Genomic DNA, 26,908 nt, shown 5'->3' on the forward strand with positions numbered 1-26,908 from the left:
TTGGTAACACTAACAGGCCACAAACATGTTGAAGTGATAAAGAAGTGACGCTTATTCAATCATGATTACAACACTTGGAACTCAGCAGAATACGTGTGCACTGTTATGCAGAGGTTAAATAGTGATTTGTTATGTGGGGGGGCTGTTGTGGTTTCAGGGTTGCCATGAGAGCACATGTGTCCCCGTAGACTATAAACTCTGATTGCTATCATTTGACAAACTGTAAATAATATATAACAAGGTGAAACAACCCTCTGCTCTGAACACTAAAACGCTAATAAAAGTCATTCTCGATCATGTCAGCTGTGCACAAAAGCTGATGACAACTGATGATAATAAAACCTTTCCGTAAAATAAAATAAAATATTTTCTGTTACAGTCTATCTTGCTATAAAATTATAGCATCATTTTGTAAAAATGAAACATTATTTATGCAGAATTTCACAATTTGCATTCTGTTAATAAACCTGCCCAGTTTCTGACCTATTATTCTCCCTACCTTTCCATCCACCAATCACTCTGCCATCTGTGCAGAAAATCTGAAAAGTGACTTTTTAAGGAAATCCATAGAGGAAAATCCAGTGAAAGTTCTAATGTTTGCAAGGTCTTACATCACTTTATTTAGTCCTATATGTTCTGCAGCTTTAGTCAGGATGTGTGAAGGTAAAGATCTAAGGAGAGTGCAGGCCTGTGGGCTGGGACTCACCCCCAGACAGCAGCGGCTCAGTTTATCCCCCGCTATCGTGACTGGCCAGGTTTGTTGTCCTGTCCCTTAACAGCAGACTTACGAAGACATGTGAACATCATCAGTAACTCAGAAATCATGATGACTGAAATACCTTAATTGTTGTAGTAATTAACATCTTGCATTAAGTCATGCATGAGATGTTGTTAGATGTGACTTTAGTGACAAAGGACATATCTATTATATGAAAGAAAAGTGGGACAGAAAACTACAACAGGAAATAAAGGATGAAGTTTGGCGTGAGATCTGTGCTCAGGCTCACACACTTACTAATGCCAGTTTGTGGAGAGGATTTCAAAGGAATATAATTAACCTTTTTTTTTTTTTTTTACAACACCACATATTGTGGCAAAGATGATTTTAAAAAATGAATGTTGGAGAGGATGTGGAGGGAACGTGGCTACACATTTGCATATATTTGGGCAATGCCTATTATTATACAACTTTTGGAAATCAATTTATCCACTGTTAACAAGTATCAGATGTTGAATTGGTAAGAGACCCTCTGATGGCAATTCTTGAGATGAAACCAGACATAAATTACAGCAAAAAAAAAATGAGACAGGAATGAAAGTACTGTATAAAGTTTAGTCAAGTCATTAAATTAAGTTTCTAAAGAAACATGATCAGTATATTAACAGACTTTCCAGTATGCATTGTTTGAGAGTTAAAACTCTTCTGACACAGAAGTACAATATGTCTGTAGTCAAGTATTGTATTGAATTCAGTCCCTGCATTCTTATCAGTTCACTAAGCAGTGATAAGTAGATCTTCAGATCAACAAACCTGAAGCTTGTCCGCAGCTAATCTTGAATACTACTTGACCAGTCAGCTTAAATTTTTTTGTGCACGTTCATGACTGTACACTGAAGGACCTCTGTGATTCAGAATTATTGAAAAATCTTGAAAACACCTTTTTTTTTTGGCTCCATGCTGGCAGCTGTGGCCACAGGCATGTTTTCAGGTTGTCCCATTCTTTTAAACTCAAGAGCACCTTGAGGAAATTTCTTCAGACTTGACACAGATGACCACCCGAATTCAACGCTTAGATTGGTTTTGAACTTTGTTGCTGTAAAGAAAGTGTCAGCCCATGTTGGAATATTTTTGTTGTAAAAGGGAGTATGAGAAATAAGAATAAGTTTCAAAAATACATTTAAAAAACATAACTAATGTGTAGATGACAGCTACTTAGTCCAGACTAAGAAGTGTGCATCATTTGCATGAAAGTGAACCAGTGGACAGTCGCAGCAAATCTGACAGTGACATTAAGTCTCTCAGTTGTTTATGTCAAGAAAAGAAAAGAGCTGAGTTTCTTCTTCAAAGGAGCTGAGCTGAATGAGCCTGTTGTTCTGAAGTGATAAAGATGAGTTACTTGATACAGTTCATCTCTCCTCAGAAAACGTTATACATCACTTTAAATGTTAACAGACACATAATTTACAATTTTAAAGATTACACTTGGTGAGTGCAAACGTGTGTTCATGGTTAGATGATCCCCTGACTCTGAGCACCCAGTGCGCACCAGTCATCAGGGATCCAGTTACCAACTTCGCCGACACCGGCCCACGTGACTCAGGTCCTCCTCGGTTTTAAAAAGAGCTGCTGCCCTGTGATTCCCTCCACAGCTCCAACGAGGTGGTAAATGCTTCCCTGTGCCAGATGACCGACTTTCGCACCTTCTGCACCTTCTGTGTCAAAGGGACAACCAGCGGAGAGCGCAGCGCCACGCTAAAGTGATTTTTCCAGTCTGCTGATGGTGCTCTGGACCGAGTCCTCTGAGTTTCAATCACATTTGAGTCCTCATAAGTCTTCGTGCATCCTGCGTAAGAGCCTCATCGGTGTGTTGCGTCTTTGATCCGCTGGCCAAGGATGGACCACAGGAGCGCATTTCGCGCCTCCGTTTTACTGGCTTGTGTGATAATCTGCAGCAACGTGTTATGTCCCGTCGGTGCCTATCTGTACAACAACCGCTACGCAGGGTGAGTAGAGTAAAGACCCCCCATTCATTTCTGGGGCTCTCCAGAGGCTGTGTGTACTACTGGGGCTCTCACTCTGCAAGAGAAGCGCACAACAGAGGAGGGAGAAGTTTTCTGCAGAGACTATCTCCTCACCAAGAGACGGGCTTTATCTGAGAGTAGAGAACAAAGAAAGTCTTTATGCTCACCAGCATCTTCATCGTTTTCCTGTTTGAGACAAAATATACCGTTTGTAGTTTACCCCAGACTGATCCTGTTGCCTGATGGCATTTTGGATAAGACTGTATCTACTGCAGAGAGCCATTCAGATCGCTCAGGATAGACGCAGATGGCACTGCTGGGGATGCTTGCACTGCTGTAACAGCGGCCTGTCAAACTGCTCAAAGTATTCATTTCAGAAATTATAGCTGTAAGATGGCAGCAACTCCCAGCTCTCTTCATGTAGCCATTCTATAATCACAAGAGAGAACAAATTTGTCACAACAGTCATTTTTGTCAGAATTCCTCCTGGCACACCAGTCTGTCTGCATGTTTATGATGCTGAATGTGGGGCACACATCTCTTCGCACAGGAATTTATCGGAATCAACTTATCTTTTCTCATCAACATAACATAAATATACGAGTTGTATTATTCAAGTTAATTAACTGTTAGATTTCAAGTGTTTATTTTCAGAACTTATTAAACTTGAGCTCCTCTAACCTGAAGTTTTTTCACTTAAACGATGAGTTGATTTAATGTCCAGTACAGAGTTAAATCAACTCATCAAATTAAGTTTCTACAGAAACATGATCAGTGCATTAGCGTCCTTCCCAGAACGCATTGTGTGAGAGTTAAAACTCTCCTGAGACCATGTTTTTACATCTGATGAAAAATTGCTGTTTGTCTCTAATACATTTTAAGATAAGACCTGATCGTTCGTTTTCACGATAATGGAAACGTTGCAAACTATGATGAAATATTGAATTCAGTCTCTACAAGTAAAATGTAAATTGATCCACCAGGACCTGAAAAGTAGCTACACTCAAAACTTAACATTGAATGTGAACTTTGGGGAGCAACTGGACAAATAGATGGTCTCCAGTGAAACCATCTGGAGCTGAACACATGCAGTAATTTGGGTAAACATACAGAAGACATGACTGGGGCATGTAAGGGTTTATTAGACTCAGACTCTGTTTATTGTCAACGCATCCATGTATAAGTAGAGATGCCATTACCCAGGAGTCTATAGTGCAGCGGGTAAAAACACAGTGCAAGACATAAAAAAAAGGAAGAACATAACCTGGGCAAATCTGTGCATAACATAAATCATGCCAGAGACAAAGACTGTAGTGCAAAAACAATATAGATTACAGACAATTGACAGGTCAGTATAAGACCGTGTAACTTTAAGAAATATTAAAAACAAGGCAGTAGTGCAAAGACAGTATAAAGTGTACAGTAGTGCAAGAGAATGTGTCTACTTTATGGTCTGTTTTTTCAAAAGAGCTTTTGATGTAATTTAGCTGAAGCAGAGGGAGACCACCTCTGCTGGAAACCCCCCTCCTCGTCTGTCTCAAACAACATATATTTTGGATATACTCCAAAAAATGTATAGCTCACACCACCTCTCGTTTGACACAAAAAAGTCTACAATGCCATGGGGCCTCTGTGAAGTTAAGTTGAGCCGAGTATGTCCCCTAATTTTCTTTGAGGAACTTTTCAAATAAATCTCTTCAAGTGTAAGTTTTAATACTGGATCACATTTTAAACTTTAATTAATTTCACTCTCAGTTTAGATAAAACTGGTTTAAAGAGAGGTTTAAATTTAATCTTTAAGCTAGTTTTTAAGTTCAACATAATTTTACGTTAAATTTAATCTGGTTTAAAAATGAATCTGTGTCAGTGCAACTCAGCCTTTGTCTATAAAAATCAACAAAGCATGCCTTATCATTCATTAACAGAGCATCTTCACGTTATTTAACATTGGAAATTGATAAATGACGATTGTCCTATATTGCAGACAGTATCAAGACACTACTAAGTTTCAGCGTCTTAGTTTAGGAGGCCGGATCTTTAAAGCAAATTGCTTCCATCCCGGCGAGAGTGCTGCTGTTGGAATCAGCAGATCTGACAACTTAAGGACAGCTTTAGCTCAGAAAGCCCTGCAGCTGGGAGATGCAAAGCAAAAGGCCTCTGCCAGGCCAGCGCTGTAACAAAAACAGTCTGTCATCATCTTTGAGAATCGTTAAGAGATGAAGAAATGGTTCAATTTAGACTGCAGCAGAGCTCTGGGGTGCCACTTATTTCTCAGTGGCCTGTATGCACTGGTGAAAACAAAACAGTCAAGTCCTACTAATTTGGTATGGAAACACATTTCTCTCCAATGAGAAAATATAATATAATAACAGAATATAAAAGCTTCTTTTTGAAGTTGGAAATCTGTTTAGATTATTTTTATTTTCATTTTTTTTAGCTTTATTTGGAATCACATAATCACAGCAGTCTACATGGTCATCTTGAGTTAACTGCCTTAACAGAGTGATCAGACTTTCCAACATTTTACAGTATAATTATTTTGGCTGCAACTAATTATTATTTTCATCATTAATCAGTTGTTTGGGCTATAAACTGTAGAAAATGTTGCTCAGTGTCCTAATGACCAAGGTGACGTCCTCAAATGTCATGTTTTGTACACAACCCACAGAACATAGGGTGTTTTTAAATTTTTTTTAATTTAATTTCATTCTTTCCAACATAAAGATTTCATAAATGATATCAGTACTCGGAAGATGGGTTTCCTGGTTTAAGCCATTTCCTTGTAATTGCTTTTCCAGCTGCTACACACAATTCCAAGCAAGTATTTCATTCAAATATTTATAGATGTTGAATACAAAAGCAGCCTCCAAAAGGAGTTTGCCCCAGTTAAAAGTCATTTTGTCCCTAATGTAGTCACTAATTCTTTGTAAACTTTCGCTAAATGGTACGTACTTTTGGACAGATCCAAAACAAGTGGAAGCAATTTGCTTCTTGGGAGCCACACTTCCTCCAGCAGCTGGAAGAGCCTGAATGATGGGATTTGTGAACAGGTGTGATAAAATATTCCTATATAAAATATATAAAATAATCTGTCTAGATTCATGGTACTGACTGTTTTTTTATCAGTTTCCTCCATTTCTGTCACATCCCGACAATATTTTTTACCTCCAAAAACAACCAACCGCCTGTTCGCTTTAAAGTCCATCTTCTGTCATTGCCATCGCCATAGAAACGGGCTGTTTTCTGGTGTTGTGGTCACTGAAACGGGGTGGCCAGGGCTCATGTGGGACACCCCGGACCCTTTTGTTCCTCAAACCTCAGAGTGGCCGACTGCCACCTTTGTTTAGGGGGGCCCAACATCCTGTGTGGCACATTGTAAAACAGCTCTTTGAAATAAACGAAACGTCAAGAGAGAGGAAGAAAGAGGTTTAAAAGTGGACACATATACAAGCTGGCACACAAACAGGTAACTCAGCAGACACAGAGAGTCTATAATTAAGAGACTGTGCTGAATTATTGGCAGTATGTTAGCTTTAAGGTCAAGCCCAGGAACTGAAAGCTACACTATGTAAGATTCACAATGAGGATAAAGACTATCTTTGTTTTGCAGTAAGGAGATGTAAAAGATGTGGTTTGCAGACTGAGTGTGAAAGGCTCAAGCCTCTCTATCTGCTTACAGTTTTTGTTTCAATTATGTGCCAAGACCAACATGTGAAGAATAATATGACAGAATTTATATAGAATTATAACCAGTGAAACTACTTTAAAACTGTAGTTTATCAAACTACACAATGAAAACTAGTTCAACTACATCTGATTGCTCATTAAAAAATAGCTTGTGAAATAAAAAGAACTTTCAAAAAGTAGTTCAGTTTCATCCAAACAGCATCATAGGAGGTTGTCATAATCTGAAAGTGAAATCTTATGATGTTTCACAGAGGTACAGCTGACACTGAGTCAAGTGTGTTTGATTTAGGGACGAGGAGAGGCCAGTCCTCGCTGAGGCAGCCCGAGGACTGGAGACAGGAGAGGATAGGGAGCAGATGTTGAAGTGGAATCAGGAAAATGCAAAATCTCTAGGAAAATTCATGGTATTTGATCATAGACTTCTTGGTCGCAAACAAATCATTTGATTTCAATCAAGCAGCTGGTGACTGCCGTTAAATACCAACAGTGGTTGATGAGCTGTGGCACTGTTCCTTATTGTAGGGGGTGAAAACGTCATGAGAACACTTTGAATATGTAGTTTCTCATAGACCTTTTTCACAGCACCCATTTTCACATAAAATAGTAGAGTAAACACAGGTGTTACCAATGATACCAATTAAAGTCCTGCTCAGTTCAGGTCAAACAGAGGCAGGGTGCTGCTAATGTGCATGTTGGGTCACTGGAAAGGCTCTGATACACTGAGTGAAATGGGACCCTATCATTGGTAATACCTGTGTTTAAGCTACTATTTTATATCAATACGGCAAAAAAAAAAGAGATAACTACAGGTAGTTAACTAAACCCATGCACTTATTATATATAATTTAACTAATGTATTCTATAACAAGATCATTCACTTTTTTCTGCAATTGACTATAATTATTTTTGTCAGCCTTCTTGATGAACAAAACTGAATGAAGTGCTAAAATCAACAAAATCACCATTGTTTTTAATCTGATGCTTAATTTCAGTGTGTTAACATGAAAGGTCAACCAGCTACAGCTAGACTACATTCATCCATTTTATTTCACTCATTTATTGTACAGTTATACAGCTTATTACATATTTAACAGATGGAAAAGGGAATGACAGTAAAAAAGAGGAACGTTCAAGCACAATGTATTGAGAATAAAACATCTACTGTCTCCACTCCAGACCACAGAGCTCTGCTGTTATCGTTTGCAACAATCCTGGTCAGGGTCGAAGTAAGTTGTAAAAGGAGTCCAAACTTAATAAAACTGAAATGGTTTGTCTCCTAAATTTAAGTTCAGAGCTCCTCAGGACACGAACTCTGTCATCCATCATGTTGTCTGACAGCCACTTTAATGCATCTTCCAGCACAAAAAAAAGGATATTTGGGGTTTTTAATGGTTTTTGAGGAACATTTGGGGGATTATCTGCACCAAAAATACATGATAAAGGACAAATGCTTACTGTTTGACCAATTATGTCATTGATTCCTGTAAGAACATCTTTATGTATTATCTTTATCTTTATGTACCTCATGCAAAAAAAACCTTTCAGCAGTCACTTCAATGTATAAGCCTGTTGCAATGTCAAACACTTCAAAGTAATTGATGATTCTTCATAATTATATGTTTTCTCCTCTAAGAAAAAAATGTTTCACATCTATCTGCAGTACATATCAGTGTATGATTGAGTGTATGAAAATGTGAAACTGCTGCTGCTACTGTATCTGCCAGAAGAATAGTTCCAGATGCTACCTGCAGAGCTGGAAACAATGAAATATAATCCTGTAATGATGCCTCCCACAGATTGTTTGACTGCGGTTTGACCCTGTCATCTATAGGATCAAGGAACCACCCATTTCACCATCAAACATCTGCTATTATGAGTGTCACCTTCAATCAGCACAAAAGGAGGTTTCATTACCTGTGACTTTATGGGCCCAAATGTTTTTGAAATGAAAATGGATCCAAGCCCTGTCGTGGTGAATTTTAGTGCCGTAAAAACCCTTTGATCTGAGTCGTAAGCCGACACTTAGAAGCGCTCTGTTGTTTTTGCAGTGATCAAGTCTTCAGGATAACTCCCAGTAATGACGAGGAGGTCCAAGTGCTCAAGAGGATTCTGGGACATATGAAGGTTGGCACATATTCTGTCTTTTTTTATCTATGTTTATATGAGCCTAGAACACACTAGTACAATGTTTGAGCTTCCCACCCTCAGCGTGTTGTCAGTGGAAAATGGCCCCCATGTGAATACAGTGAGTTGTTGTTGAGGTTTTTCCTTTTTTCTAAAATGCCATATTAAAATGTATAAATATCTGTTATTATTCTGCTCACACCAGCCTGTAGTCCCCCAGTGGTGTTTGTGTGACACTTCACAGCAGCCACAGACAGAGTGAAGCGTGACACTGGTGGTAAATGGGGGGCCGATGTGACAGAGGGCTGGGGACAGCGATAGGCAAAACAGAGCGACAAGGAGCAGCCGAGTGTGGTCATCTGTCAACGTCAGAACATATTCCCTGTCTGAAAGACTGAGATACGGCTGATGGGATGTATTCGTTTCAGTGAGAAACCCCCGAGAGAAGAATGGGAGGGAAAATACAAAACATTCTTCATAATGACGCTGAATGTTTGGAAACTATATGAACATGTGTTTCAAAGATACTCAAATTAGGGGGGGAAACCCTGGAGGACACACAGGCCTTGCCTCTTTTCCCAAGATCATTTGGGAGTAATTACCCAACAGCCTCAGGAGTATGGAAGACCTTCCTTTGCACATTGTTTTAGTTTGCAAATACACAGCAGAGATTGTTTGTAAAGATTAAAAAGTATGATGCAATTATAAACGTTCTTGATCGGCAAATTGTCAGAGTACTACTTTGAATAATTGATTGAACAGCTGATTTAAATAAAAATCAGTTTTCCAGTATTATTATTCCTCTGCAGGTCAATGGTGCGTGAATGAATGTTGAATTAATGTTGCATTCTGATTCGGTTGATGACTTTGAGGAATTCTGCTTATGAAAGAACAAAGCATATTTGTGAACATTAGTGAGATGCCGGTGATCGTTTTCAGCAATAACCAATGATTAATAGATCAAAGGCAACTAAAAAACTCATGTGATACCATCTGATCATCTAAATCAATAAATCAATGGTTCTATCAGTATTTGGAAGGAAGTCCTATAATGTATTTGATTCAGGAAAAACTGACCAGGAGATATTTGAAACTGTATTCTACAATATTTTGTTGAATTTTGGTGCCTTTGTTGAGTTTTTATATATTTTTTACATTCAGAGCAAAAGACATCATTGAACAGCTAACTGAATAAAAAAATATCCAATTGAAAATATTTTTAGACACTTTCTATGTAAGGGTTGCAAAGATTTTGATGTCAGTATTTCCACAGCCATGGAGCAGTGTGGTCCGTTCCTACACTTTGGTTTGGTGCACTGTGGTTGTGTTTGTGCAGCCAGATGCCTCACCAACATATATGAAAGGCGTCTGTTCGGGTTCAGGTCAGGCTTTCGTTGAGTGGTCCAGAACCAATACAGCTCTGAGGCGGCAAAGAACAGAGGAGGGCAAAAGAGGATTCAGTAAATGTTTATGATTTGCGGCGAGGGCTAACAGAAGAGAGCCAGGCCGCTGGTCAGGACCTGGCCGGAGTTTTATGTACGTAAGGGCAGCGGACACGGACACGGTGCTCCAAGGCCAACCAACTCGAGGCAGTGGCAGCTACTGTTTGGACAGCTGTGGACGTGTGTTTTCAGTAGCTGAGCCACACTGCCATGCCTCCATTGCCAGAGTCAAACTTTTCAGCCTCGGGCTCGACATGAGGCCAAATAATAAACAACCACTGTACACAAGAGAATGCAAGAGAATCAAGAAACAGATCCATCGTCAACAAAATAACACATCAATTCAAGTCATAATCCAAGATTTTTATATTTTGGTTGGCTGTGCTCAATGGCTGATTGACACAACATTTAAATTATACCCCTGAAAGGTTTCACCTTTGCTGTTCCAAACACCCAGAGGTGTGCAGGTCATTCCCAACACAAACCCTCTGGTAGACAAAAATCAACCTGTTCTGTATTTCCAGAAGCAGCAGCAACATTTTTGGATAAATTGAAGAAACGCGAATGGTCGAAAAACATGAGTTTTGAAAGCCACCAGATCAGTCTGATCTACAGAAATGAATAGGTAATACAAGTTTAAGGTAAACCTCACAGTCCTGAATGCACTGTTTGACTGACCTGAACTCTGAGCAGCCTGCACAGAAGAAGCACAGCAGCTCCTGAATGCACCCAGTAGAGCAAATACCTTCACCAAAGTTATGCATCGTCAAGATAAGATATTTCTGCATGTTGCATTTTCACAAAAAGTTAATAATTACTTTTGTGCGTCACACTTCAGCTCCCGGAGAACATTTTTATGACCGTACCTGACAGGGGCCATAAGATATGCCTGCTGATTCCAGAAACCTGCAATACTTTTAGATCTGGTCAGTAGCTACTAGGACGCTCTTCTACCACATTTTGGAACAGTGCGATAAAATAATGAAACATGTCAGTGACAGTTTCCTAAAGCTCAAGTTGATGGTTTCAGATTGCACTCCAAATTCTCCAAAACCCAAAGATTAAATCCCCACAATACAAAAACTGGAATTAGGTATTATGTTTGGTATTTTTGAAACACCTTTTTCAACCGTGGCCAGAGGGATTATGTTTTCAGGTCGCCCCATGTGAACGTAATACCTCACGAACGCCTTGAGGGAATTTCTTTAAACTTCAAATGACCACTTGCATTCAAGGATGAACTGTTTATAATTTAGTGGTTAAAGATCACCGTGACCTCACAATACACGTTTTTGCCCATAAACTCAAAACTTTATACACTAATTATGAAAAAATACCACACAAATGTCTATTAGGATACTAGCGGTGGTGTAACTAGTTACATGTAATTAAATTACAAAATATATGTGTTTGAAATCAGTTACTGACAAGAATATGTAATTAAATTACAGTTACTAGTCAAAATGTTGGTGATTTTAAAGAGATTATATCAAAATATTATTTTTGGGTTTCCTGTGGGAGATCTGCACTCTTCTAGGTTTTTTTTCTGTCAATCAGTATTCGATTTATTGGCTAACCGTCTCTGAGGCTAAACTGAAATGAACAGAAGTCTCTGTGGGCCTCATGCTGTTTGATGGGAGCCATGACACATAATGACTGTCTTTTTCTTGGAGCTTTAGAGGTTTTGTTTGAGATATTCCAGACATTAAATCTGTAAAACAGATGTACTAATATCTTAGTGAAATCACCATCACTGCTGTCATTGAGTACTACAATTTATTCCACTATTCACTGTCCATGAAGCAGTTTCAACTTTTGTCCACAGATGACATCATTATTACGGTCTGTCTGTCCTGCTGTTGTGGGGGAGACAGGCTGTTGGTTGTTTTGTTATAGTCCACATTTATACCGAGTTAAACGGCTTTTAAGAAGATGTGTTTATGTATGTGGTGGTTTTTCTCTTTTATGAGTTGATCCTTACTTCTTACTTAATCCGTGACTGAAGTTCCTACAAAGGTTTTTTGCAGATCAGTTGATTTGATTCAGCTTCAGCTGATTGAAAACACAGATATGGTGTGGTGAAGACACTTTATAACCATCCCTCTCTGCTTAGACGTTGTCAAAACAATAGTTTGACATTTTTATAAAATATGTTTATTTTCTTTCTTTGAAAGGAGTTGGAAGAAAACCTGAAGCTGGAGCCAGCAGCCACTTAGCTTGATGATTAGAAACGATAAGAACGAACATCCTGGGCTCTCTGCTGCCTGGCAACCTCATGTTGACAACCAAACTTCAGGAAGTGACTGCACTCAGCCAAGAAATTATCCGGCACATAAAACACCTACAACTTGTTTTTGTACAGATCAAACAAACGTTATATAAAGTGTTAATTAGAAAGTTTTAGAGGTGCTGGTTGGCAGATTTTGTTAGTTTCGAACAGAACCAGGCTAGCCGTTTCCCCCTGCTTGCAGACTTTATGCTAAGCTAAGCTAACTGGCTGCTGGCTGTAGCTTCATATTTACTGTATGGACACAAGAGTCTTCTCATTTAACTCTTTGCGAGAGGAAAAAAGATTGCCTGAGATTCAGAAACCATACAGTGAACTGTTTTGTTGTAGTTGGTTTGTTTTCTTTTACTTGACATAAACACTCAGTTACAACTTCACCTCATCTGCCTGCAGGAAAACCAACTCCTTTTATTGAACTATAACTTTTCCTTTCTTGTTTTGCCCATGCCAGTATTACATCAACCAAAACAACACAAATTCAATTTATAGCCACCCTGCATACACAGACGCACTCACAAAAAAAGAAGAATCACATAAAACAATCAAGAGACAAAAGATTTATAAAGCAGACAAAGAATCTCTGAGGCTCATAAATTCAGCTATAAAAATTTAAATTGAAAGGATTGTTTTTGAGGAGTCGTGTTATCTGATCAGTGGATGTTTAAGTGCCTTTTAGGCGTATGTGTTTTGGATTTGTTTGGCCAACGGAGGAGCCGTGCTGAAACATTTGTGGCACTTAACCATTTGGAAACGCCATAAAAGAGCAGCAGCAGAGAGCGGTTTATACTGGAGGGCACCACACATTCCAGCCCCTCTGGCTCTAAACAAAGTTAAATTAATCTGGTATGCATTCTGTAAACCATTAAACCAATTGACACATTAACAAGCATGTGTGCCAGGCAGCCTGCATGTCTCTGCCTCCATGCTATAGTAGAAATGAAATCCAGCTGAGGGTGTCTGCAAACACAGAAACACCGAACACACAGGCTCCTCTCTGCACTGACTACTGTGTGTATCATCTGCAGATCAGAGCTCAGAAATGATTCTTCTTTCTTTCAGTTTCTCTGCCTCTCTCTGTTATTTTATCAGTTACCACATGGTGTCTGTGTTTATATAGTTGGCTAGCATAGCCAATGGGACGTCTGTTTCAGCTAAAGCTAACAGAGCCAACTATCACGCCTTGATAACAGGCGCTGAAAGACTTTTGGATTTTTGTAGCTAATAAGAGGTCAAACGGTAGAGAGGAGAGCAGAGAGAGAGAGAGAGACGTTCACTGCAGGTTGTTAATGGGACACGTCCAAGAGTGTTTAGCCCCATTAACACTGTAGAGACACCTACATTCCCCTGATTCAGTCCATCGCTGGAAGGAAGAAAGAAGAGGAATGTTAAACAATTTGGCCATCATCACCAAATATTTGGTGCTATTTTAAACACCCAGAAGATAAGATAATGAAGTCTTTCTTAGGGTCAGTTCTTTTTCTCAGACATGTGCTTTTTACCTTCAGTTTAGTTTAGTTTAGTTTAGACTGTAAAAATATACAGGAACTTAGAGGAATCAGCTTATCTTTTCTCATTAACTTCACATAAATATACAAGTTGTATTTAATCATGTTAATTAAACTTAAAATCTTTAGTATTTCTTTTCAGAACACGTAAGAACTTATAATCATGAGTTCTTCTAACCTGAAGCATTTTCACTTGAAATCGTGAGTTGAATGAATGTCCTGTGCACAGTTCAGTCGACTCATTAAATTAAGTTTCTAAAGAAACATGATCAGCATATTAGCAGACGCTCAATTACACATTAAAATAAGTCACGGTTGCTCGTTTTCACAACAATGAAAACACTGTGAAAAATGTCCTGAATTCTTAAAATGTAATAAATTCACAGGGAGCAGTTTTACATCTTAATTTTGTACCAATGCTTGAACAAAATAATCCCAACAGGAGCAAATGCACCTGAATGTTTTTGTGTGAAATGAACTTACTTTTCAAATGGAGAAAATGTAAAAGAAAATCAAATTTGTTTATGTTCAGCAGTGTAACTGAACAGTTGTTGGTTCGACTTCATATCTTAAGCTTGAACATGTTTTCACAAGTACAACTGAATTAATATCAAGTTTATTTGACTAGAGAAAGTTATTTGTTTTGAATCATTGCAAAATTACCATATCAACATTAAATTTTAAGGCAGCCCAGCCCATTTTTTTAACTTTTACAAGTACTTTAGTTTAGTTATGATTATAAGAGGGCAGAATTACACAGATCTTTCAATGTCAGTGGTGAGATAGTTAAGTTCAAGACTTATTTCCACTGTGGTTTTATTGTAAAGAGTGAAGATGGCCATAGACAGTGGTTAGATATGGTACAATAAATATTTGTATTGGAAAAAATGATTTATTCTCTAAGAGTATGTTTAATGGAAAATGTGCCAATTCTTCTTTTTCTCAACCGATAGCAGTTCTGGGTTCCTGACAAAACCAAACACCAATCCAGTATGAGTGCTCTCTTTTTTCCAAAGTTTAAATCCCACGTACCACACTGCAAGGAACTAAATGGAACCATTTTTATGTGAGGTAACATGAGGTGGAGGATTACTGTGGCACTAAAACCGGAGACGGTGGCCAGCTGTGATTAACTGCATGTAACTGATTGCAGAAACCTTGTATTTTATAATGAAACTGACAAGAATCTACATGTGGATCTTTTTTGTTTTCACCGACACTTGAGCCACTTAAAAAGTCTGTATAGGTGCAGATCCAGCATATCAGACTGGTGTGTCCCGTACTAGTGAGCTGCCATCTTTACTCTTTTTTTTCTTTTTTATTTATTTGTTATTTATTAACTACGTTTTTCCATTTTATGTTAAACACATCTTCTTTCACTGTTAGAGAATAAGTTTTTTTTTTTTTTCCATAAGAAAAAGACTCCAGTAAAAGACTCCAAGAAAGACTAGTCAGACAAAAAAAGGATAAATATTAGATTCATGTAACTTTTGCTTCAATTTGATGAAGTATTTTGATTTTTCAGGCACTGAAGTAGCTGGTTTAGTCAAAAAAAGGCATTCCTGTCAGATTATTTTTGTCCAATGCACCATTTTCTCAATCAGCTTCTTCTGACAATGTTGTGTATCACAATGTTCCCATAATTAAACATGACCATAGTGAAGGATTTTGTCTCTATCATATATTCCCCCTCCTCATTATACAGTTCTGCTGGGCATTTGTCCAAAATATCTATACTAAGAAAAAAGATTTTTTTTCCTTTTTGCCATGGTGCTGAAAGAGGTATCGAGTATTTTTTATACTATACTACTACTAGTATTGTGACCACTCTAGGTGTTTGTGGAGCTTCTGATCTTATATATTTGTCCTCTTCCTTTAGGTGGACTTCTGGCAGCCCAACACTGCTGCTTTAATCAGTCAGAATGCCACTGTGGACGTCCATGTGAAACGCAACGACACACGAGGTTTACACTCACGGTTAAAGCAGGAACATATTGATTATCGGTGAGACTGGGGTGACCACCACCCACAGACACGCTCCAGTACACATGCTTTTACTCTCATACACTTGTTAGCAGACTTTCTACACCCCGAGACACATCTGTTATTCAAAGGGCTGGTGCAATTACCCCGCTTCCCCCACACAGAATATATGATTTGCACATGCAGTCAGAACTGGCCATAGTTTGCATGCAAAAGACGCTGTACTTTTTCCAAAGCTGGGACACACAGAAACACACAGCCAGTACATCAGAGCCCCTCTCCCAATCTGCTCCAAAAAGCAGCCCTTTCATCTCCCCACCACGTTCCTCATCAAAATTAACGTTGAAATGATGGAGGTTTATCAAAGCAGCCGCAGCCAGAAAGAATTCCATTGTCATCTCTGTCCTGAGGGAGGAACTGTAGATCTGAGGATGAAGCGTTTTTTTTTATACTCTGTGTTGATTGACTGAGAAAATGGTTTACACTGCAGGGGACAGTCAGTGGTAGGTGGCTGAGTTCTGAGGGGAATGATGTGTCAAAGGGAAATAATCCATCTTTTTAGACTTATTTGAGGTAGTTATGGACAGAAATGTATATATAAAGGCCTCGTGAGGAAATGTACCTCTGGCTGTCCACATGGCTGCTATGAAAACAGATCTGTTTTAGGCTGGAGTGGGAAGTGAAGAGGCACAGGGTGTGATCAGCAGTCTATAACCAGATAATGATGGTGATAATTATAGTTTTGGCTAATTTGCAGCACATTTCATTTACTGATAGACAGCAGTGGCATTACTAGTATCATTTGTGCTGTCAAACAGAAAGAAAACTATAGAAAACTGATTCAGATGTTGAGTTGATGAGTGAGAGCAGTTACATAATTAGTGTTAAGAATAAGTCAACAATAAATCCAGGACCCCTGATCCACCACCAATAAATATCAGACATAAATTCTAGACTGCTGTAAAAAAAAATATTAAATTGGAATTGGGACAGCAACTGACTATTTTTAATCCATTAGTCATTCATTAGTCAATAAAATGTCAAAGAATTGTGAAAAATGCTCATCACAATTTCCCAGAACCCAAAGTGAAATGGTTTCTACCGTCCAAAAGTGTTTACTATAATAAATGACAAAGAAAAGCAGCAAATCCTCACATTTGCCAGCAAATGTTTGACATTTTAACATTTAATCTAATATCAAAATAGTTGGTAATTACTTATTTTTTTGGATTGACTATCTGCAAATTGTATGTTCTCAAGTTAAGTTAGAGTTCATGTTGTCGGCGAAGTGCACAGACACAAACACTACTGTGCAGGCAGATCAGGTCATTTTGCTTTCACACACAAAAAAGCCAGACACAGAAACCAAGAGAAATTTAAAATATATAGAAATTTAATTACAACCACATCACAGCCCAATATGTAGTCATTTTATGTGCTATTCATATGTTTTACAGTAGCCATGGCTACCACTCTCTAATGAACCATATTTGTAAAAGTAAGTTGTAACTTAAGGCTTTATTAATGAGTGTTCGCCCCACCCTTTGGCTGAACAACACTTCAACACTGAACCAAATCAACCACAAAAAGACGTATTTAAAATAACCAAATTTATTAGCATACAGATAACAAGACACTAAATCAAGACAAACAAAAGGGATTAGGTCAAAATTTGAGTTTACAGCAACACACACACACACACACACACACACACACACACACACACACACATACACACACACACACACACACACACACACACACACACACACACAAAAGTCCCAGGCTGAGAGGCAGAAACACCAACAGTCCCCAGGCCAGGAGTCTCTGTTCTGCTGCTGGCACAGCTGCTTCCTTCAGGTGCACCTCATGGACCAATCAGAGTGGCTGAGCTGGAGAAGGCAGAAGGGGAAAAGACACAACATCATTTCCCAGACAAAACAGAGGAAAATTTTACTTACTGAAGTCTCATCTGTTTCTCCGGATACAGGTGTTCCCCCTGCGCTTAAGTACACAAGACAAATCCATATACCTGTATACATTGCATGCACAGACACATACCTACATACATACAGACACATACCCATCCATCCATGCATGCATGCCAATACACACATCTAAATGTCAACAGTTTGTGGCTTTATATCCCTTTGTTCAACCCCTTATTTCCCTCCCTACAGAGTGATCTATAATGGAAATAATTATTAGCTACATCTCCTGTACAATAACTTCAATGCATTTTCATATTTTTATTTACTTATTTAATTAAATATGCTACTATTTTGCGCACATCACCATCACTTCTCACTGCTATCATGAATACATTAATAACGATTAACATGTATGCAGTAACTTCAGGCCTAATGGTTTATTATGACACTCACTCATTTAAAAAGACAGAACAAGTTACACAAAATGTGAATAAAGGGCAGCAACACAGCAACCCAGAAGTGTTCTGATCTATAAAGCATTATTAAACGATTTATTGGCCAATAGTTACAGCAGTTAAAACTTACAAACCTTTAAAGTATTGCTTATTAGAATGTGGTACCAAATTTACCTAGAAAAGCAGACATATTGAAAATATTCAAATATTCTATAGGTAACACCTGGTTGTACTCACATGTTTTAATGTTATGGTTAAAGATGCTTCAGTGTGTGTGTATAACTCCCTCTCTTCCATCCACAGGGTGTTTATCTCCAACCTACAAAAGGAAATTGAAAAGCAGACGGGATATCGCTCCTCTCGTAAGCGGAGGTCAGAGTCTCAGTATGACTACGAGGTTTACCACTCTCTGGAAGAGGTAGATGTGAAGCCCACCATCTACCTGCCTATCTCTCGCTCGCTCTGCTCTGCTGCTCTGTAATCTAATGCACGCACAAAGTAAACAAACACCCGCTCTAAAAAGGTGCTCTCAAACTCCCAATTACCCCATTCCACAGGTCTCTCTCCCACTGCCGATCGTGCTCTCACAAACACACACTCTGCTTCAGACACTTCACAGCTTTAGAGTGTTTATTTTCCCAGCTCGTTCCTAAATCTGTCAGGCCCTATGAAGCAGCATGAATTCCACATGCACACGTCCTGGGAGCTTACACAAATCTTTAGTACTCTGAGCTTTGATCCTGTCCTTTGCTGTAAAACACACATGCATTTCTGTGTGCTTGTGCAGACACATTATCCAGACGAAGACAAAACCCCACACAAATGCACATACACATGGATGCACGTGACAGTACATGCATAAAATATCTTTTCACTCTAGCTTTAGAACTACTTTTGATTGCCTGAAAAATTAAATTCAAATGAATTCAACCATTTTTTTCCCCTGTTTACTCTTGAAAACTTTGAATCTTCTTTCTGTCCCTTAAGATCCAGAGCTGGATGTTTCAGATGAACAGAACCCACTCTGAACTGGTCGACATGTTCTCCATCGGGAAGTCATACGAGGGGAGACCGCTTTATGTGCTTCAGGTAGGAGAGAAAGCACAAGATGCATGTATGAAAAATGACATACACACAAGGGCATACACATGCATACACATGCTACTATAATAAAACTGTCAGCACTTGTCTCCTGTCAGATAGGAAAGAGAAGTCGTCATCAGAAAAAAGCCGTGTGGATCGACTGTGGCGTCCACGCCAGAGAGTGGATAGGGCCTGCCTTCTGCCAGTGGTTTGTCAAAGAGGTAAGCTTGTTTATTTAGTCTGCAGATTTAAATATAAACCTTCATTTGAACTTCTATGTATCAGTGCGAGTTTCAACAGTATCTTAACAGGAACATGTATCTAAGTGACAGCCTGTAAAAAGCAGCGTGATATTTAGTCTCTGGGGTCTTCAACAAAACACTAACATCTGTTCACATATCACTTTATTGTTCAGATGTTGAACGTAACTCCAACATTTACACAAGTTCCATCACACACTTAATGTCTTCGTCAGTACCTTATGAAGTGAGGACGGTACCAGACCAGAGCCCAACATTAATTACAAGAACCTTTAATGGCTTTTTTTATACAACTCAGATGCCAGATGAATTGGACTTGCAACACGATACAACACAGTGAGTGCCAGAACGTTAATAAAAAAAAGATAATTAAAGGAAAGTCTATGAATATCAACAGGCACAGCCTGTTTAAGGAATTCTTGCATAATAAACCTCAACTGACAAATACTTAAAAATACTAAAAAAAAAAAATGCGAAGAAATATTTCAAACCAAATGAACCAGTGTTGATGAGAAAATAACTGCTTCAACATCTGTCACTATAAAGTCTCACATGCACATTCTAAAACTTAGCTTGTCTAGACCCAGGTTTTACTGGACCGTACCATTTACAATGGGTCAGTTCGAATATGCATACTACCATACTTTTTAGTATGCCAGAAAAAGATTTAATATGCCCCAATACATGGAATGTCAAATGCACAATGCCAAAAATACCAGGATGTCCTACTGCATCTGGTCGCATTTTGCTGCATGCAAGTCACCATGCTTTACTGGCTATTCTGACCCACAATCCTCTGCACACAAGGTGCGTTGCATTGACTGAGCTACCGTGAGCACACAGAAAGATGACAGCTCGCTGATACTGCCCTCCAAATCACAAATCAAATGTTTTAACTTCAAATTTTGTCCGTTGTAAGGGCAGCTGCAGTATATAATAAAAGTAAAAAGAAAAAGTATGCCACATGGAAGCAAGCATATATTCTCTTGTGCTCTACAGTCATTCTGTTCGCAGACACTACCTCAAATAGGCTCAGATATGATGGTTTAGTCATAAATTATGACTGAGAAACAAAACAAAATACTTGAATAATTCATCATATGACATTATATAGATTTACAAGTTCTTCAGAGAAGAATTAAGCTGGATAGGAAGTGAGTAAATATGACAAATTACAGCAGTAAATCAGAAACAGAATGACATAACCATGAAGAAATGAAACAAACAAACAACAAGGCAAAATGTTTGACTGAGGAAACAGTCAGAGATGCTCCACTTGGCTCAAACATGGGAATGTACTTTAATGTAGTAACTGAGGTTGGCCACCAGAGGTCAGGGTACCATCTTTGTTTAAGGCTTAAAGCATACAGTATTAACCTTGATTCTAAGCAGAATAAACTCTAAGCAGTATTAGCCCAGTGACCGCATCACCTCACTCCAATCCTTATCTATGGTCTGAGTATTAACCTACTGTATTTGTGGATTTAAACAACTGTGATTATAATCATGAATAATGTTATAAAACAATGAATATATATGCCATCAGTCAATGCTCTAATTATACTGTTTTATATTGTAATTTAAGGCCATCAGCTCATACCAGTATGACTCTGTGATGAGACGACTGCTCAACCAGCTCAACTTCTACATCATGCCTGTCTTCAATGTGGATGGATATCATTTCAGCTGGACCACGGTACTGTAGCTCGTTCTACACACGCAAGATAGATTCAATCCTGCTGGTGATGACGGTCAGACAGTCATGAGTCAGACGTTTTGATTGTTTTCTTGAAGGGGAGGCTATTTTCATTATAGATATTCTTAAGCTGTTTTTCTACAGTACCCTAGTTCTTTTTTTTTATTTTATTCAGAGGCAAGTAGGGGAGACTGAGAGGAATTGTAACAGGAGGCAATTGTAACACACTCAATTCCTCCAATCAGAAATAAACTATAGTGATGATGCTTACTCTGCACATGCTCAGTAGGATTCTCCCTCTGCCCGTAGAACAGGAGCAGGATCATTTCACCTCTGCAGAAGTTTTCAGCAAAGAAATTATTTTGAGGGATGAAACAACCTCTTGGATGTACAGCGTTTTTCTTCTACTGTCTAAAGTTTATATGACTGCAACCTTAAACTTACATACATTTTATCTTTAGGTTATTATTAATTAAAATGAACAAACTACTTAATACAAATAATTAAAATGTAGTTACCACTACAATGGTTGTCTAGTGTTCTACAATAGAGATTTAATTTATATAAAATTGTTTATTTTGAGTGGCAATTGTACTGTGACTTTTTGCTTTAAATTTAATATTATAGTCTTGTCCTTATTAGTGAAAATATATCAATTGAGTTATTAATTAGTGCATATATTTATGTTTAAATAAGGACTACTGTATTTCAAGTAGTCTGAAGAAAAATGTTAAAGGCATTACAGTTGTCCCTGGTCTCCCCTACATGTGTGCAGGATAAGTAACACATCACCCACATTTTTTTTATTTAAAAAAGTTTTTGTCATAAGGCTGTCCCTATTTCTGTATCTGTGTACACTTTACTGGAAACAACGCCTGTAAAAAAAAAATGCCCCTCAGCCTCTGTCTACATATATCTGTGGTTAAAAATGGACCGAGGGGAGCTGAGTGAGTGACGGATGGGTTATTTTGGAGATGGCAGGTAGCTCCATTTGTTCAATGACTCTGACAGTAAGTGGATGTACACAGTGACAGTATCTTTATTTTCCCCCTGTAGGATCGGTTCTGGAGAAAGACACGGTCCAAAAATCACAAGTTCCACTGCAGAGGAGTGGACGCTAACAGAAACTGGAAAGTGAAATGGTGTGGTGAGTTTGATAACACTCAATGTCATGCACGCATGCACACACGCACACACACACACACACACACACACTCCGCAACTTGGCAGAACCCTTTTTTGTAGACTTTTCTGTCTATTAATCAGTGTAAGCTGAGGACAAAATATTTGCATGGTGTAAACAATCTGTGTTTAATGTCATTTAGTCTCTGGTGGGGGGTGGCTGGTGGTGATAGGGGGTTTCTGCTGAGTCATCATCACTCCAGGGGGGCTCTGAGGATATAGGAGCGACATTTGCGGTACACAGACATACGGAGATTTGATGCGAGTACATAAACAGATCTTTTAAAAAATACAGAACCAACAGAGCAGTTTATGGGTTGGCTAGTCGTGGGTGAACGAAACAAACTGGGACCGCTCCCCCTGTTACAACGAACAAATCGTCTACAGGGTACATACATTGATGTTCAGTGTTTTAAGCACCAAGCATGCTAAGCTGCGTGTGTTTAAAGGGAGAGACGGGGACGGAGTGCTTGTCAGAGCCTCAAACCTCACATCAAAAGTAACCAGAATCCTTTATCTCTGTGTGTAGGTCTTGGCAGTGGGGTCTGTGTTTCTGTAAAGCATTTTGGAACCATATTGTATTTGGCTTCTGCTTTTCTCGGCATTTTAATCTGACTGTGGTAATTTCAGTCTGTTCCTGCGTTAGTTTCCCCCCTTGCAATCTGCCTGCCTGGTCTCTGTAGTGTCCAGAATATAAAGAATCTAAACTAAAGAATAGAATTGTTTTCCCTCCTTTCCTTCGCCAGATGAGGGTGCCTCCTCTCATCCCTGTGATGACACCTACTGCGGTCCCTTCCCCGAGTCTGAACCTGAAGTCAAGGCCGTCGCCAAGTTCTTGCGCAAGCACAAGAAACGTGTCAAAGCGTACATATCCATCCACGCCTACGCCCAAATGCTGCTTTACCCCTATTCCTACAAGTACGCCACTATCCCCAACTTCAGCTGTGTGGTAAGAGAGCCATTGCTCATACTCGTATCCATCACCTTCCAGTAGCCTCCTGCATGGTATTATGTCGAAATCACTTAACAGGAACGCCTTGATATTAAATCCTACTGTGAAGACATGTATAGGATCGCTGTGCTTTTACCATCTACAGGAGTCAGCAGCTCATAATGCAGTAACCGCCCTGTACTCTGCCTATGGAGTAAGGTACAGATATGGACCTGCCTCCACAACACTGTGTGAGTACTCTTGTGTTTCTTCATTGCATCCTCCAGGTTTAGAAAACAAAACAGAACTGGTAATTTGTCATGTCATACCAGTTTTTTTTTTTGTGCTCTTCTTCCAACCTTGTCTATGTGTTTGTAAATGAAAATTTATTCATGTTATGAAGTAGGGAGAAGGGCCATATTTCAATTTAGTCTTGTTCTCAGTATGCGGTGTGCTGAATGCAGAGATGTTCATGTAACACCAATAAAAATGAAATGCTTTCATGGTCACCTAAAATTGAATCAGCTTGTTGTCAGCAGTGGTTGAAGAAGTATTTGGAGCATTTACCTTTATAAAAGTAGCAAAACAACACAGTAAAAATGTTCCATTACAAGTTAAGTCTGGCACTGAATATTGTATGTAAGTTAAAGTAGAGAAGTACCAACTAAATACAGTCTGAATATCCCCCCCCCAAAAAAGTGTGTGACCAGTGACTGTATGCTCAAGGACGTCTTCGTGGTTGCAGTGATTCACAGTTTTTGAAAAACCTTGAAAAAATCTTAACTGGTTTGTTTTATATCAACAAGACATACCTAGTTTGTTGCAGGCCACATTTTGACCTTTGTTGTGGCTCAAAAACTGATTAGCTTCACCGCCGTCTCCTCTATGCGTCTGCCTGGTCGCCATATTGGTCCGCTGGTAAACAAATGAGAGATGCAGACAAAATCAACTAAATTGAACATGATAATGTCTGGAATAAGACTAAGTTACTGGGTGCGATCTAATCAGCTCTATGCCAAAACTCCATCCCTCTGAATAGCTACAGCTTCCAGTGGAACATGCAGGCTCTGATGTGTGAATAGGCAACATCAAGTGGAAATTATTCAGAATTGCAGGAATGCAGATTTCTATTTCTATTATTGTTATTGTTGTAAAGCTGCGTGGTTGCTTGTAATATAAATAATCACAAAATGTTCTAAATACAAAACCAATGTTCAAACTGAAAAGTTTGGATCTATGTTGTTTCCTTTTTAAGTTCATACAGTTAGGCAAACCCAGGATGCTCAGTTACAATACCACTGCACTGTTCTATGCATCTTAAAGAAAACTGGGACTATATACTATACAAGAACACTGTATTCCACTGTATTGTTTATAAACATCTAGATAGGAAAGCTACACTATACTTACAAAAAAAAAACTTTGCAAATATCCACTGGTTCCATCTGGCATTGCAGTAGGTGCTTCACCATCTACCTCCTGGTTCAGATCTGCACTCTACTGAGTGACCACTTGTAGTGATAATCAAGCTGTGCTTTTTTGCTGTAGTTGTTTAAGGTGGAATTTTAACTACTGGATGAACTGTTTGGTAGTTTAATGCATCATATTTTATAAGCTGGTCCTATGCTGTGTGTATTGGGTTGGGGTTGGTTGTATAACGAAACACTGTTTGAAGCTTTTCTTGTTCTGTTTGATGACTTTTCCCACAGATGTCAGCTCAGGCAGCTCTATAGACTGGGCCTACAGAAACGGGATTCCGTATACATTTGCATTTGAACTTAGGGACACAGGATACTTCGGCTTCCTCCTGCCCGAATCCCTCATCAGCCCGACCTGCACTGAGACGATGAGGGCAGTGAAGGCCATCGCATCGGGTCTGCTGAAGAAGTGTGAGACGGACAGGCACAGATTTCCATATATATGACCGTCGCACTGCAGCTCCACCCTTTCAGTTACTTATCTCAGCACCTCATATTCCCCTCGAGATTTAATATTCCTCCCAGATATTATCCGGTGATGAGCTGACAAGGACCGGCAAAGTATGAATTTTAATTTGCCTTTCTTGTTTTTGAGGTTATTCGCCTTATTCTCTGATAAGATATGAACTGATGGTGGTGGGATTTTTTTGTTCCAGTCACAAGAAGTCTTCTAAATGACTGCCCTGTTCATATACAGTGCAGTAAGATCCCACTTACAGTGTCAGAGAGCATCCTGCTGTTCTCTAGCACGTAATCTCCTCGTTCCCCAGATGTTGCTCTCCACTTTAAAAATAAAATCAATAAAAATAATGCAGACTTTTCAATAATATAAGCTTTTTACAGTGAATGGCGGTCATGTGAGCACTTGCCATGATACAGCAGCACTTTTTTTTTAAAGAAGAAGCTACAATTTTTAATGTCTTCCAAAAACGTGTTATGTTAAATTTTTCACAAGAACTGTTTATAATGAATATAACCCTATCTCTATGCATTTTATTTGAAATTAGTCATACCAAGTGCCAGTTTTGATTTCCGACTATAATGTTAATGTATTAATGCCTTTATTACTGCAACATCGTTGGTGTACATGATATGCCATCATATGAAAGCCCATTTTCACCAATATGATGAAAAAAAATCCTGTAATTTTCCTGAAATTACTTAGTAGGTCAATATAAGGAGTTAGTATTTCAAAATAATGAGAAACCTTCTCAAAATCATAACTTAGTATCTCAAAATAAGGAGTTATTGTCTCAAAATGATAAAAAACCTCAAAATAATGACTTACTTATCTCAAAATAGTTAGTATATAAGTGCTTATTTTGGGAAAGTTTCCCATTATTTTGTAATACTAAGTTTTGACATAGTTTCTTATTATAATGGGTTATAGGGTGTTTTTTTTTTTCATCACAATGGCAGAAATGGGCTTCCACCTGACAATCTTGGTTTGGTTTAAACTGAGATGTGTTTTTGTTACTTGTTTTTTTTTTTAGACTGGGGTTTGGACCTGTCTTTTCAGTAGCTTACTGTGTCATTACTCAGGTATGGATCAATGACAGAGTCACAAATGTTTACTTTTGACAGCTGATGTGCTGAATATGAGATTTTAAATAAATGTCTGACTTGAATAAATGTTGTTATAAACACAGTTTGTTCGTGTTGTCACATTAATCTCATCTTTGCATCTATACTAGTCAACCAATCATCAGATTTTTCTATTGTGCCCATATTTTGTGTATGTTTTGTACACATGCTGGTAGGGATGTTTGATAATAAACATAATTTTAGTCACGTGATTTTCATTATGATAGACTCGCTGACTTATTTTATTATGAAATGATAACTTTAAGCACTTTAAATCAAGCTCACTCCGGTTTTTCTTTTCGACTCTTCATATCCAGTCTCTGATTCCGCAGCTCTGCTCTTATTTATGGATTCAGAAACGGTGAAACTGACACGTAAGACATCCCAAAGTGAAAGTGAACTCTGCCGCCCACAGCTGCCAAATCCGTGTTGTCAAACTGCCAGATTTCCTGAGTGTATTTTCTGTTGAACTTTGCTAAATGTTACCCAAGCCTGTGAAAGGCAGTGCAGCAATACTAAACATGTAGGTGTGTACAGT

General features: G+C 38.6%; 1 protein-coding gene across 1 annotated transcript; it reads left to right on the plus strand.

Annotated features, from left to right (window-relative positions):
- The first annotated feature begins 1,996 nt into the window (after positions 1-1,996).
- Positions 1,997-26,434, plus strand: cpa6 (carboxypeptidase A6). Its single transcript, XM_084747742.1, has 11 exons — positions 1,997-2,724; positions 8,478-8,553; positions 15,667-15,791; positions 18,460-18,574; positions 19,144-19,245; positions 19,356-19,460; positions 21,085-21,195; positions 22,252-22,342; positions 23,124-23,326; positions 23,475-23,559; positions 25,018-26,434. Exons 1-11 carry the CDS (start codon positions 2,615-2,617, stop codon positions 25,230-25,232), a joined length of 1,338 nt encoding a protein of 445 aa, XP_084603868.1. The 5' UTR covers positions 1,997-2,614; the 3' UTR covers positions 25,233-26,434.
- The last annotated feature ends 474 nt before the right edge of the window (positions 26,435-26,908 follow it).

Source organism: Lutjanus erythropterus, chromosome 21 (assembly GCF_056507025.1).
Source record: "Lutjanus erythropterus isolate fLutEry1 chromosome 21, fLutEry1.hap2, whole genome shotgun sequence".
In the NCBI taxonomy this organism is placed as follows: Eukaryota; Metazoa; Chordata; class Actinopteri; order Lutjaniformes; family Lutjanidae; genus Lutjanus; species Lutjanus erythropterus.